The sequence below is a fragment of the Mytilus galloprovincialis genome, chromosome 11, assembly GCF_965363235.1.
Source record: "Mytilus galloprovincialis chromosome 11, xbMytGall1.hap1.1, whole genome shotgun sequence".
NCBI classification, from domain to species: domain Eukaryota; kingdom Metazoa; phylum Mollusca; class Bivalvia; order Mytilida; family Mytilidae; genus Mytilus; species Mytilus galloprovincialis.
Window position 1 is genome coordinate 75,194,204 of NC_134848.1, and position 15,925 is coordinate 75,210,128.

Sequence of the window (15,925 nt, forward strand, 5' to 3'; positions counted from 1 at the left end):
GATTTATACACAGACAATTCGTATAGATGAACCAATTCGTGATATTGTTCATAATAATGAGTTGAAATTTCCTGTTTACAAAATTTTTACGAACATTTTTACGAAAACTAAGGATTTTCTTATCCCAGGCATAGATTACCTTAGCCGTATTTGGCACAACTATTTGGAATTTTGGATCCTCAATGCTCTTGAACTTTGTACTTGTTTGGCTTTATAAATAGTTTGCTATGAGCGTCACTGATGAGTCTTATGTAGACGAAACGCGCGTTTGGCGTACCAAAATTATAATCCTGGTACCTTTGATAACTATAATCATCCCATTTGTCATAGATTTTTCCGGGGAGTCTTTCCTCTGTGTCAATATTTAGAAAAGGGTCAAACATGAAGTAGTCCTTCTATTATCAGTAGTATCATTAATAACAATCTCACTTGGATGAATGAGATGCAAGAACACTTAATAAACTTCGCAAGGAGCTTTTAGAATGTTTTGAATCAATTTTGCTTCGGACGAGTACACAAACATGTCGAACAGAATGGTTGCACAATTTGCATTACCATCTGTTTGTAGAAATGTCAATCCTCAAATTTAAAAATACATTGCCGATTAAAAAAATCAAGCATTTTGATAATATCATATTCAGTGTATTTTCTGATAGAATCAGTGTGTCTCTGCACCACAAAGAAAGTATCGTAACCCAAAACAAGAAACTTATACATGTTATTTATATGATTCCCTATGATCTACCAACTTTGTTTAATGAGAAAGTGAAGTGGATTTTTCAATTCAAGTATGTACAGAGTCTAAAATCTAAGGTTTTAGTATTGTTTCAAAATTACAGAGATTGCGATCTAGTAGATATTTAGAATTTTTGAGAATCCACATCTTATTGACACCACTGTTCGAATATATCGCACACTGATATTTTTGAAAGCCATTTTTTACTAAACAGTGTATGTAGTCAATTGAAGATTAAAAAACAAAATGCTTAAGAATATGATATCATTAAAAGTGGCACGCACAAAATACACGCCTGCATCATGTTATTGCATGAAATTAAGGGCGCAAATATTCGATGTGACCTACGGAATACGACTTACCGGGTTTGTACTATCACATGGAGCAGAAACTGCGTTCTCCGCGGGGCACCTGAGATAACCCCCAATTGTAATGGGGTTCTTGTTACTTAGTCGTTTTTGTTGCAATTAACATCACACAACTTAAACATTTTTCTAATTTATCAATGTTTATAAACTACAAATCAAACAATACGAAAAGTTCACAAACGTATATTTCAGTCTGACTGCTACAATGCTTTTTGAAAGATGCTCGTGTGTATTTTTTGTATACGATGTGCTGTCTTCTAGACTGTGTAGGTTAGATGTATAGTTTCATTTAGGTCAACTTCATATTCATGTTATTTAAGTTACTTTATATTTTTTTTATCTTTACAAAAATACTAGATTATTTATTTAGAAAATTATTACTATCAATTGCAGCAGTTTAAATTGTTATGTTGTTTTTTCATATTCAACATATGTTTATTTCAGAAATTTGCATTACAATGAAATATCTGTAATCAAACCGTTTACTTTTGTGGATCTTCCTAATCTCTATTATTTGTGAGTATCTGATTTATTATTTATTTTGATTTTAATCAACAGACTGTTTAAAGAACCACACATTGAAGTTAAAACAAAACACGTAAAACTTGACCGTGTGTAAATAAAATAAATATGAAATGTTATTGTAAGACGGTTGAAGATGAGCAAACTCATAATTCGAAAACTTTAGCTGGATATGCTTTCAACTCAACTGACTGTTTTTTACTTACTAATGAACGAAAAACAAAACTTTGAAGTGTGCTGTATTGCCCAATGACACATGCTGCATTAAATATTCGGTAAACAGAACTTTGACAATACAAATTATAACACTATAGTAGCAGGCTTATTTCAAGCTTGATTTACACTCTTAGAAAGCCCTTGTTAAGTTATGTTTATGTGTATTCAGTATCCGTCAGCATATATACTTCGAAACATTAACTGGATATGCTTTCAAAATGTGATGTAAGAACTTGGTTTACAAGACATCGGGATATACCTTATTATCTGAAAATAAAGACAAAACAAGCAAGCTAATAAATAATTGTGTCTGCTTAATTTAGTATTCCAAAATGGATTCAAAAAACGATATCGCGTAGGATCAGCATGATCAAGTTAAAATCATGATTTTTTAAAATTATTTAACACTTAGCAAAGAGGTACAATGTAGCATACTTGAAGCAAAATAACTGAAAGATCGCTGGAAAATTCAAATCGAAAAGTTCCTTATCAAATGGCAAAATAATGAGTGCAAACAAATCAAACAAATGGAATATCTTACTTGTTACATACATTTCCTCGTTTTGAAAATGTTGTAATAAACCTGGTTGTATATCTAGCTTAACCCCTTGTATGGCAGTTGCAATAAATCTCAGTATTTTGCTCAATATAAATTTATATAATAGGTTAACATTTTGGTAATTTTGATTACAACAGTCACTAGTGTTTTACAATGTAATCACTATATACACAAACAACTGATTGACATCACACAAATTAAACATTTTCTAATAAATCAATGTTTATAATCTACAAATCAAACAAAACGAAAAGTTCACGAATGCATATTTCTGTCTGACTGTTACAATGCTTATTGAAATTTGTAATTTTTGCAAGCGTTGTGCTGTCGTCTAGGTTGTGAAGGTTAGATACATGGTTTTATTAAGGTCAATTTCATATTTATGTTATTTAAGTTACTTTATAATTTGTTTATCTTTACAAAAATACTTAGATTATTTGTTTAAAAAGATATTATTACATGTAATCTATTGCAGCAGTTTGAAGTGTTATGTTGAATCTATTGCAGCAGCTTGAAGCAGTTTGAAGTGTTATGTTGAATCTATTGCAGCAGTTTGAAACAGTTTGAAGTATTATGTTGAATCTATTGCAGCAGTTTGTAGTGTTATGTTGTTTTTTTCATATTTAGAATATGTTTTTTTCAGGTTTTTGAATTACAATGAAATATTTGTAATCGAACCGTTTGCTTTTGTGGATCTTCCTAATCTGCATTATTTGTGAGTACCTGATTTATTGTTTATTTTGATTTTAATCAACAGGCTGTTTAAAGAACCAAACTTTGAAAGTTAAAACAAAAACACTTAAAACTTGTGAACGAAAAACGAAATTGCATATAGATATACCACATACGCAAACATGAGTAACAAGAATTCATCACATGCTGATGAATTCAGTCGAGGATTATGCCAGGCAATGGGCTAAACCCGAGAAAGCAGACGTAGATACTATATCCGAATGATATAATGTTGTTTGGTCGTTGATACAAATCAGAATTATGAAACGAAGTGGGGCTATCAATAGCAAAGTTATGTCAATATTTAAAGACCCATATGTTGCAAAACACTTAGCCTACCTCTAAAACAATATGTTGTTGTCCTTGAATATAAAGCACCAAACAACATAGTTTTTTGGATAAATATCATTCCATAAACTGCTTGTTGAAGGAACTAAGTATTGCCAATTCACTTGGACACTCAACATATACCCCAACAACACTGACCAGAAAAGAAATCCTAATTAATCAAAAGATTATTGCTCGGTCTTTCAAGTGATTCATTAAACCTCTTTCTAAATTATGAACAACTAAGTGAGCAGTAATCAAAATCGAGCTTAACATGCATTGTGAAACTGCTTATTCTAGACGTGGTGGGATTTAGATGTGGCTCCAGAGATATTATAGAGTACATACAATCTAAGACTCTTTCATCTTGTAATAGTATTTACACATTTGACTTTTATACACTTTACTAAAAAGCAAATTGAAAATCTTGGTATTTTTTTGCTTCATAAAAAAGAATGGCCAACTGAGATTCAAGTATATAAGTGAGGGATAAATCTTACTACGCAAGGAATCACTCTGATTAAAATCAATACATTCTCTGAAACTGACATTACCAAAAAACTTGTTTAAGAATAAAACATTTGAAAACCATTCATCGTTTCCATTCGCAATTTAAAAAGAAACGAAGAAATCTGTATAGTCTTTGGTTGCAACTATGCTAAGATACACTTGAGACCTTCAACAATAGGCAATATTTATAACGTGACAAATTCTGTATCAATTTGTCTGCACCAAATGCGCATTTAGAAAATCAATTACCCTTCAGTGATGCTGGAGGCCAAACTATTTGAATAAATCCAAAGGTTATAACAAATATCAAGAGATATAAACAAAAAAGACCTAAATGTATAACTAACGCCGGGCAATGAATCAGAGTTTTGCATGAGGGAGATACATAATACATAAAGTATAGGTTGCATTTCTGTAAATATTGACAATGCAATTTCCCATACAATCATTTTACGGCTAAAACTGTACCACTTTTACTATGCAGTTTAAAAAAAAAATCTTATCCTAGAAATGAAAGTTCATATGCACTACAATTTTTTCAAAGGTCAAAATATAGGGCTGTGCGGCATGTTTTCAACGTTCATATGTCCTGAACTTTTCAGAGTTTAGACTACCATTAATTTTCATAACTACCTCTACCTCGAATGAAGGGTTAGCACAGATTTTAATGTAAACAATATGCACATGTATATTTACTGGTAACATTCCCAAGTTATGTCTCTATGAGATGAAACACAGAGAGCATAACTGGGAACCAGTATGTAAACAAAATTAATATTCTATGAATACTCCCCAAAAGAGGCGTGGTTTGAGAAACAGTTGTATTTACAAAGTGCAACCTATAACAGGCTTACATTAGGATTGATTCGGTCTGTTAAAGAGCTTTATGTTTTGTTGTTGAGAAAATAACAACGAAACGTTAATACACGACCACTACTTAGACTATATGATGATCCAGTTAGCAATATGTTGATGCACGACGAATCGTGATAAACCTTATTAATTCAAATAAAAACAGAAAAAGCAGACAAAGTTACTTATTGTAAAGATGATTCAAATAAAGGTATTGCGAGGAATCAGCATGATCTAGAAAAAATCTGAATTACTATATCTTCGTGAGAGAGTAAAAACTGATATATTAGATAACAGTACATGCAAATTTAATTTTAGTTAATATGTGTAGTATAACACTTATATATACTGTGGCCAAAACTTCAAGTTTTAAGTTTTGACGTATTTTGAAAATACTTTTTCCGATGAAAAGCATTCGATCGTTGCAAATAAAGAGTTCAATATTGCAATATCTAAAAGTGATTGTCGGTATTGTCAAAACATGGCAGTATGTCGATTCAAACTCGTTGTTTTAGATCATCAATCTATCTTATCACGTGTTTTGGTATTATTTCATGTAAACAACCTTTTATTGGCAATACAGGTTAAGCAACAGACGCGTATCGAGTTGAAGCATCGATTCTTCTTACGCGTGTAGTTAAAGCAATTCCTTCAGTATGTATGCTACTTTGAATGGTTTTCAATAGATTTAGTAAACTGCTGTTGCTTTAATTAACATATTGTTCAACTGCATTGTGTTACAGGGATGCAAGTTTGTTTTCTCTTTTTAGACAACTATATCAGAACAAGATACGATCATTAGTTAGGTATACGTTTATCAACATGACAAACTTGAATCAATTGTAAGTCATCATCTGATTTTTATATTTTCATTTTTGATAAGTTGTGACAAATACAGAGGGGCTTATAGAGTACTGGTTGTATTTAATAAACCTAATTTAATTTTTAATGTGTGATTTTATCTAAATAAGTATGAACACAATGACATTTTTTAAACATAAATAGGTTTTGAGGTCAAATTACTTCTTTGAATGTAAAATCAGGAACAAAATCATCAATCATCTATGAAAAATGAAATATAATATATATTTGTTTAGGGGCCAGTTGAAGGACGCCTCTGAGTGCGGGAATTTCTCGCTACATTGAAGACCTGTTGGTGACCTTCTGCTGTTGTTTTTTTTTCTATGGTCGGGTTGTTGTCTCTTCGGCACATTCCCCATTTCCATTCTCAATTTTATTAGATTAAAACAATATTTTAGTCAAGAAAAAAATTACAATAAAAAAATTAATTCCGGCTACCAGGTTTGAACCTTGCACTGTATCATATGTTTAGTACAAAATACAGCAATTTTGTATATCTAATAAAGGTTTTTTTTCCAGTCTGTACCACCTACCCTATATCGCATACCCCGTATCGCATGGTTAAACCCATATCGCATACCCCGTATCGCATGGTTAAACCCATATCGCATACCCCGTATCGCATAGCAAAACCCGTATCGCATACCTGACATGACGTCACAATTCAAATGACGTCAACGTTCGCATGACCTCTGACGTTCAGTTGCTGTATTTCCTGGCATAGGAATAAAATGAGTTCCCACTCAAAATATGTCCTATCATTTCAACGTTATTTTTTCCAAAAATTATTACCAAGTAACTTTAAGAGCGATTTTTATATATAAATAAAAGACACAATAAGATGTATAAATGTATGAAGTTTTATTGTTTATTTGGTCATAATTTTCGTGAAGTTTTTTCGTGTGTTTTCATTACCTAATGGATCAAACACAAATGCAAATTTTTACGGTTTAAATTTGGGTTGGAATACATGTAGATATCAAATTTTTCAAGAAATATTTGTCTTGCTGTGCACCTCTTCAGCTAATTAAAATGATCATGAATGATATCATCGCTAAATAAACAATTAAACTTTAAACATTTCTACATCTTATATTTATTTGATAAATGTTAATTTTAGTTGAAATAATAGGACATTATCGTTAGTGGATGCGTTTTAATACATGGTCTTTAACATATATATATTGAGAATGTAATAAGATTATAGGGGGCATTACCATGTGGATATTAAGCAAATAAGGATGTCTATTAAAAAACAAGTCAGCTGGAAAAATACAGGAAAATCATAATAGCATTGAGAATGGTAATGGGGAATGTGTGACCCGACCATAGAGCAGAAAACAGCCGATGTCCACCAATGGGTCTTTGCTAGCTTATATTTTCAGACGATTTAAAACAAAACATGGATATCCCATAAATCTGATTCTATTAAAATATATGATATACAGAATAATACATGGCAAAATCCGTATCGCATGTTGTATCACCACTCGACCAATATCAGCCCTCGAGACCTTCGGCCCTCGGGACTGATTTTGGTTTCTCGTGGTGATACAGCATGCGATACGGATTTTGCCATGTATTATTCTATATATATTGCCTGATCGGCGATGGATGCCAAATGTAATAACGTTAAGGTAATATAAACATAATGAAAGGGAAACAGTCCACATAAAATATAAGTTCTTTTTCAATTGCAATTAATAATTTTATGTATTTCCTCATCAACTGGAGCATATTAAAATGGTAGTATTGAGGCATTATCTACTGCTTTTGTTTATTAGACTTTGTAATGCTTACTATTCATGATTGTAGATGTCATGCAATTACAACCAATGGAATTTTAAGGACCTTGGCTGGCTAAATAGCCCATGCATTTGCTAATGCTAGGTTGTTAAATACTACATGTATATATGTTAATATAAAAGGTTTCTAAATTTTGGTAATTAATTTTTTGTTACCTTCCAAAAAAGATAAATAAATTCTGTATCTTAATTATATGTCTTTTTAAATTAATCATAACTACCAAAATCTGTTTAATCATATAATTTGCAATAATTAAACATTAAATAAAATACTTCTATACAGATATAAAATCTGGTATCAAAAAGGGGAAATAACAACCCATTTAAGTTAAATTGAACTTATGTTAAATTTAATATAATTGTGAACCGTGTGGATCTAATCATTTCCAGCTATTATAGAATAAAAAAGACAAAATACTAAATTATTTTTATGAAATTCCGTTGAATTATTGTCAAATCATAAAACAGTTTTACTAGAAATGGGTTAAGCTAGCGATTTGATAAAAAGTAGTGGATTCGTAAACAATAATCAACTCGCGACTAAAGCGACTAAAGACGATCGTCTATTATCGTTTACGAATCCACTACTTCTTATCAATTCTCTAATACGTAAACATCATTTTTATTTAAGCAATAATTAGACACCAATACCAGTAGATATTGAGAATAAAGCGCATCAAAGATAGTATAGTTTCAATATATATATTTAAAATGAACACAAACCTTTCTACAATCCTATTTAACAAAAGATTTTTTTTAAGAATACGTCATCTGGCTAGCATAATAAATTATATGTGCGATTGTGGACGATGTTAAAAGGTTCGAAATTGACAAATGAGTACTGAAAAACTGTAGTTTGCGTTTGAATTAAAACATCGTGTATATCTGTTTGTTCAATGATTTTATTCAGATGCATTTAATGAGCTTCACACATTCTATGATAAATCAGTCGCATGTTTTACCAAGGACGCATATAACCTTTCACATTTTAATTTTATTATTTGAACAATGGAAATGTCGAAACGTCATTGAAGGTTTATCCAACTGAATATTAATAAGCTATCGTAAAGACTTAATTTCATTTTTGATTATCATCTTTCGTTATCATTTATTAAAATCAAATTCAAAATGTGCAAATCATTTTAAGCTCTTGCAAACATAAGGGAAATATATAGCTGATACAATAAGTGTTCTTTTCATAAGAGGTTCAAACCTATGTGACGGACCTCGTCAGGTGTGTTTGTGTGGTATGGTTTTAGGTTGTACGTCACTGATAAAAAAAAAATGTGTGAATCATACATATATACATGTGTATGTACATGTATTTACCTTCGTTACACTTGGAACCATACACTATCATTAAGACAGATGTCTGATGCTAAGTAGTAAATGCTGCCAGCTAGGTTAACATTATTATATGTATGATGTTATTGAGGTCAAAACATTATTGATATTTTTCTTTATAATGTTTGACATTTTTCAGCTTTTTATATTTCTCAACATTAACTTGATAAAATGCTACATTTCTTAGTGCTGTACTGTTATTACGAGAATGAACAATATCCAAATATATAATTTTCTATTTTGAAATATCTGTATTGCAAAGAAATGTCCGCAATAGTACCTTTCGCTCTGAGGAATCTTCCAAATCTGCGATATTTGTGAATACATGGAATATTATATGTTTTAATCAGTAGACTGCTAAACAAATTGAACATAAGACGTTGAAATATACAATAAAAATGTTGATGGCGAATGAAAGTAAATACAAGATGTGTGAAACCAATACATCTAAAAAACGTAATTGCTACCGATTGCCTCAATAGAACGCATATTTTTTTTATAATTATACATAAAACGATTGTGACTGATAACTCTGCTAATTTAAGATTGATTAGATGTGGTACCTACTGTTTGTATAAAACTAGAAATATGAATATGAAAACAAGGAAACACACGATGTTTTGTGAATAGTTTATCCTCAAAGGTACCAGGATTATAATTGAATACGCCAGACGCTCGTTTCGTCTACATAAGACTCATCCGTGACGCTCAAAATGTGAGAACGCTCTATTATTGTTGACATGTATCTCACAACTCCTGTTATTATTCTTATTAATATTTAACATGTATAACAAAGACACAAACATAGAAATACATTTTCCTTTTCTATAACTTTGATTAGCTGAGTCTACCACACCTATTTGTTTATACGCCTTTTGAAATTACTTAGATGAATACTTTTATATGTATTTCACCAATAAATAGAATGATGTTTACTGTTCTGTTTGTTAAAAGACACATTTATATCAAACCTTCACATTTAAGGGGGCTGCAAAACAATGAAATATCTACAATAGAATCATCGACCTTTATGAATCTTCCAAGTCTTCAAGTTTTGTGAGTACCAATAGATATTTAAGGGAGATTATTATTAACGCATAGTTTAATGCTAACACATCATTAAACCAGTCGAAAAGATGTTACCTATGACAACATTGAACGAGAAATTTAAAATATGTCAACTTACCACCTTCATAAATAAGTACAACCTCGAATGTGACAAACCTATCAATCCTAGTAAAGATTGTGGCAAGACAACATATGATACAATACTATCAAGAAAACCGATTGTTTTAATTTTTGCATTCGGTAGAAAATACGTTAACTGCGACAACATATTGGTCGAAGTAGATAAAGGTCATCTGAAAGCTTTGAATAATGAGCAAAACACATAATATAATGAAAGGGCCTTGTTAGACAAAATTACAAACAATTCAATCGTGGAAGCAAAATGTCTGATTTTTGACAAATAAACTAAATTATACGATGTGGCTCTCCAAACAAATTTCTAAGAGTATGTACATGATGTATGACTTTGATAAATGGGCCACAGAGAATAGCATTCTAAAACATATGATTGATACAATACAAAAGATAGCTAAGCTATATATTAGATCCTGCAGATAATTCAACGGAATGTTTTCATCATTATGTTAGTTGGTTGTTATCTCGTGAAATTTTTTTCGTGCCTTCATTACAATGCCAAACACCACACCAAACTGTTATAGACATTTATTTTCGCATCAGCCTATTATACATGTTATATAAAAGTGCATGCTACATCTGAAAAAAATATATTGTTCTGTGGTATTCGCTGGCTGTCTGAAGTATGAATATATAGATAATCTTAAAACAACAAGACAAAATTAGAATTGTAAACAAAGGACAAGTCGTCAATGTATTCTAAAAAGAATTTATTGCCATTAGAGGAAATGTTTGCCTTTCTTAAAAGTATGAGACGTAATGATACTGTCGAATAATCTTGGAAAAAGAAGTATTTACTATTTCGAGATATTTACTTTATATAGTGTTTTTTTTTATTTTTCAAAATTATATATACATATTAGTCAACCAGATATTGCTCGTAATACTCTATAATAAACAAATTTTTGACTAGAAATTTCGATTTGTTTGCAGATTTATTATTTTCCCCTAGTTTGGCTATTTGGGATTAATTTTTTCATATCATTTTCAAATGTACATTAAGATAAACGGCATTTGTATTACAAAAAAAATCAGACAACAATGTTAGCAGATATTGAGAAAAAAAAACGCTTCGATGATAGTAAGTGTCAATATGTTTATTTGAAATCAATACGAAACTTTCTACAATCCTATTCAACAAAGGTTGTGTACAGAAAACGTCAGTTATTATGAACAATTAATTCCATTTTGAACTCATAAAGTATTATTTTATAACTCATGCAAAAATTGGGGGAATGTAGCTCAGACAATTAACCAGTTGAAACTGACTACTGTGCTTTGTAAATGTTATTTCCATTGATGGTTCATCAGACCTATACAAAGGACCACGTCAGTAGTTTTGTAAAGTATAGTTTTATGTTTATCGTCACTGATGAAAATGGTGTGAATGACACTTGAAGGCATGATTATGTACATTATTAGTAACGTGTATAAACTCCGGACTATACCATATCGTTAAGATATATGTCTGATGTTGAGTACTGAATACTGCCAGCTAGGTATTTTGATTAGATGTATTGTGTGTCTGAGTTCAAACCAATATTTATATTATACTTTATAATATTTGACATTGTTCAGGTTTTTTTTGTTTTTTTTTTAAATTAACTTGATCAAAGTATTGTACTCTTATTATTAGAATGTGAATACTCCACATACTAAATCTTCTATATTGAAATTTCTGTATTGAGAAGAAATTACTGCAATTGTACCTTGTTCATTATCTAATCATCGGTAAACTTTGTATGCGTTTATAATTATTGTGTTTAACTGCATGTATTTGCTTCAGCAAAGCACGTTTGTTTTCTCATTTTAGAAGGCTTTCTTCCAACAAGATACGGTCAATAGAAAGAACTACGTTTATCAACATACCCAAATTGTTTGACCTGTAAGTCTTGCTAAATTATATTTTTGCCTTACTAGTAACTCATTTATCAACAAAGCTATTACAAATAAACTCATCATAAAAAACAGAATGACACTTAGCATTTACGTCAGACGCGCGTTTCGTCTACAAAAAAATCACTAGTGACGCTCGAATAAAAACAAGATTTAAAAGCCCAAATAAGGTACAACGTTGAAGAGCATTCCTAAATGTTTTACCAAATACAGCTAAGGTAATCAATTCCGGAGGAAGAGAAGCGTTAGTATTTCAAAAATTCAAAGGTTTTGTAAACAGTTAATTTATAAATATGACCATGTCAATGATAATTCATGTCAGCACAGAAGTGCTGACAACATAACTGGTGATACCCTCGGGGAATTAAAACTCCACCAGCAGTGGTATCGACCAAATGGTTGTAAATAAACCCATCATAGTTTCCATGATTAAATTTATAATTTACGCCAGACGTGCGTTTCGTCTACACAAAACTCATCATGACGCTCGATCCAAAAAAGTTAAAAGGCCAAATTAAGTACGAAGTTGAAGAGCATTTAGGACCAAAATACCTAAAAGTTCTGCCAATTACAGCTGGGAATCTATTCCCGAGGTAGAAAATCCATTGCAACTTTAAAAAAATGGTTAAATTTACAACAAAAGGAGGTATCAATTACAACTTACATATATATAAATAGGAAGATGTGGTGAGAGTGCCAATGAGACAACTCTCCATCCAAATAACCATTTATAAAAGTATTTAAAATTATAGGTCAATGAACGGCCTTCAACACGGAGCCTTGGCTTACACCGAACAAAAAGCTATAAAAGGACCAAAAATTACTAGTGTAAAACCATTCAAATGGGAAAACCAACGGTCTAATCTATATAAAAACTAAACGAGAAACGAGAAACATGTATAAATTACATAAACAAAGGACAACTACTGTACATCATATTCCATTGTCGCCATTGTATTGTGTTCGTTCACCTGTAAAAGGCTGGTCTGTTTTTCAGCCAGAGACACATGTATTTATCAATCTTCCAAGCATGTGTACTGTTCACTCGTCTTTACTCAATCGAGAATATATATATTGTGCAAGATTGTTGATTATTTTTTTTACATACATTTAGGTGTTGTAATTTTTAAACAAATGAACAAACCAATATATATCATAGTTGATCTATAAGTTGAGCTTAAGGTCGGATTCAGGGATGGAGCGCACCTGGGAGTCTCTAGTCAGCAGACATAGCCCAAGCCTTCTATTCTAGATTTTCGCCTTATTCTTATATGTATCGATCAGTCAGAGAGAAGGACAATTTTAATTTTAATAAAGACCCAGGTTTTATCGTCTTCTTCCTATTAGTAAACGCTTGGTATATAGTGTGAACTACAGTGTATGTGTTAAATTCAAATTCAAATTTATTTGCATTGATGTTGAAGATCACCATCATGTTAGTTGGTTGTTGTCTCGTGAATATTTTTCCGAACCTATTTATTTAATTAAATCAAAGTTGATTGTGAGGATGTGTTTCAATGTTGATAATATCCTGCACGTTAACCCAACCCAGTGGATTGCAATTGGATTTCACATGGTTGTTCGAGTTACTATTATTTATTATTATATTAGTGTATCCAAAGAGGATATCGGAATAAATTTGTAAATTGAAACTTATGTTAACATTTTTATAAGATATTGATGTACTATTGATTGGACCAACATTTTAAGGTGATTACAACAAATTAACGACGTGTAAAGAATGATTAAAAATCATTTGCGTATCTAGCGTCACTAAAAATATTGCTAATTGATAACAGACCATAGTAAACATCTTATGATATCATTAACATATGTTAATGGTAAAACGCATGCTTCAACGGTTTTCGCGCAAATGTGTGTAATCGTTGTTTACATAATAAGTAACGTATCGGACGTAAGTGTATTTCAAACTAGTTTTTCTATAATAAATGCGTGTTTTATTTGCGGTATTCTATTTTTTTAAAGAAAGGTTTTATTTAGAAATAATACTATTTTTATCGAATTAAGCATAGATACGAAGTGTCATGATACAATTGTAATACATGCTTTTCACGTTCGTTCTACCTTTCATCAAAATGTAAGAACGCTCTATTATTATTATTATTATTAATACATGTATCTCACAACTCCTGCTATTCGTAGTAATCTTTAACATGTATAACATAACACATACAGAAATATAGAAATACATTTTCCCTACATATAACTTTGAATAGCTGAATCTACAACGCATATTCTATCATAAACTTTTTTGAATTACTTAGATGAATATTTTTGTCACGTGATATGTATCAAACAATATAATTCTAAGTAATGTTCTGTTTGTTCAACATATTTATACTAAACCTTTGCATTCCAGGTGGCTGCATAACAATACTATATCTACAATAGAATCATTCACCTTTATGAATCTTCCAAGTCTTAAATATTTGTGAGTACCTGTTATTTTAAGTCAAATTGTTGCTAACGCATCATTTAAATCTAACACAATATAAAATCGATGGAAAAGACGTTAACTGTGACAACATTGCACGAGAAATTTACCGTCTTCATAAATAAGTATAAAACAGAATGTGACAAAAAATATTAGTCTCAGTAAAGGTTCTAGCAAGACCACATCTGATACAACACTATCAAGAAAACAGAATGTCTTATCAAGCTTTTTCTCACAAAGACATATTTCACTGGTGGTAAGCGGATGGTCGTAACTAAAAGTTACGACCATCTGCATATGGGAGACAACTCTAGGGATAAGTTTTTCTTTTCCGATTTTCGTGCAGTAAAAGGCTCATTTGAGTCAAACCGCTTGTCTCATATACACATATCGTGAGTGCATTCTTATTGAAACCAAATTTGACACATACAATTATTCCAATTTTCGTAAAACAGTCATTCAAAAATTCGAGCATGATGGTCGTAACTTTAACTTGTGATGGTCGTAATGTCAACTATAGTATTTTGGATGATGGTCGTAACCGACACAAGATGGTCGTAACTTTGAAAGATGACCGTAACTCAAGTATTTAGACGAACTTTTGTCAAGCTATTTTAAAAGTACTGTGCACATGCATAACCATGTTAATAAACTCAGTTGTTATATAAAGTTTACTACAAGAAATATTATTTCATTTGTTCCTCTGATAATGGTATGCAGAAATTAAGTTAAAGAATTATCAATCATACATTGTTGATATGTTCCAAACGACCATCATTTAGGAGAAACGGTGAAAACTAATCAACTCGCATTAAGCCAAATAGTATGTTAGGGTTGAGTATTAATATATTTTTACTGTACGTTAAGGCATAAAATTGTTGAATATTTGCTTTCAGATTTTTTTTTATTTACGACTTTTTATTTCCTGCAATCATGTCGGCAGATGAAATTATTGAACGTACAATTTTGAACAATCTTCATTAATTTTTAATCAGCTATTGCAGTTTTTATAAACCATTGGCTTTCAAATATTCGGCTTTTGGTGAATCATGATTAATGAAAATCCACAAATGCCTGGTGTTTTTATCGTGTTCTCTTGATTTTTTATCGATTGCATGACGATCTTGCGGTATATCATTGATAATTGTTCTAAGTATTGGTTCAGAATAAAAACTTAATCCATGGTGTCGCAATGAACATTGTGTTAACCTAGAAAGTATGAATAAGGTTGAGATATTTTACAATGCTACACGCGTTGAATTTAAGAGTAAGATCAAATATCAGTAGTTTGTAGACAGGCGTGTAGCCAGGATAATGTTACAAGGTAAAACTAAATGTACTGCAGCAAATATTACTTACATATATGCAGGTATATATTTTACAATGATACACGCTTTGAATTTAAGAGTAAGATCAAATATTAGTAGTTTATAGCCAGCCTTGTAGCTAAGATAATATTACAAGGTAGAACTAAATGTACTGCGGCAACTATCACATACATATGCAGGTTGAAAATAATATTTATGTTATATGTTTATT

The 15,925-nt window shown here is 31.0% G+C and overlaps 1 protein-coding gene across 4 annotated transcripts in view; it reads left to right on the forward strand.

Annotated features, from left to right (window-relative positions):
* The window catches only part of LOC143052809 (uncharacterized), a 163,582-nt gene that overhangs the window by 13,763 nt on the left and 133,894 nt on the right, over nucleotides 1-15,925 (forward strand). For all 4 annotated transcript variants that reach the window (XM_076225915.1, XM_076225916.1, XM_076225918.1 and 1 more), the window contains exons 6-11: nucleotides 1,549-1,620; nucleotides 3,045-3,116; nucleotides 5,593-5,664; nucleotides 9,817-9,888; nucleotides 11,849-11,920; nucleotides 14,312-14,383. In XM_076225915.1, coding sequence (XP_076082030.1) covers nucleotides 1,549-1,620; nucleotides 3,045-3,116; nucleotides 5,593-5,664; nucleotides 9,817-9,888; nucleotides 11,849-11,920; nucleotides 14,312-14,383 — 432 coding nt within the window. The remainder of the gene's footprint in view (nucleotides 1-1,548; nucleotides 1,621-3,044; nucleotides 3,117-5,592; nucleotides 5,665-9,816; nucleotides 9,889-11,848; nucleotides 11,921-14,311; nucleotides 14,384-15,925) is intronic.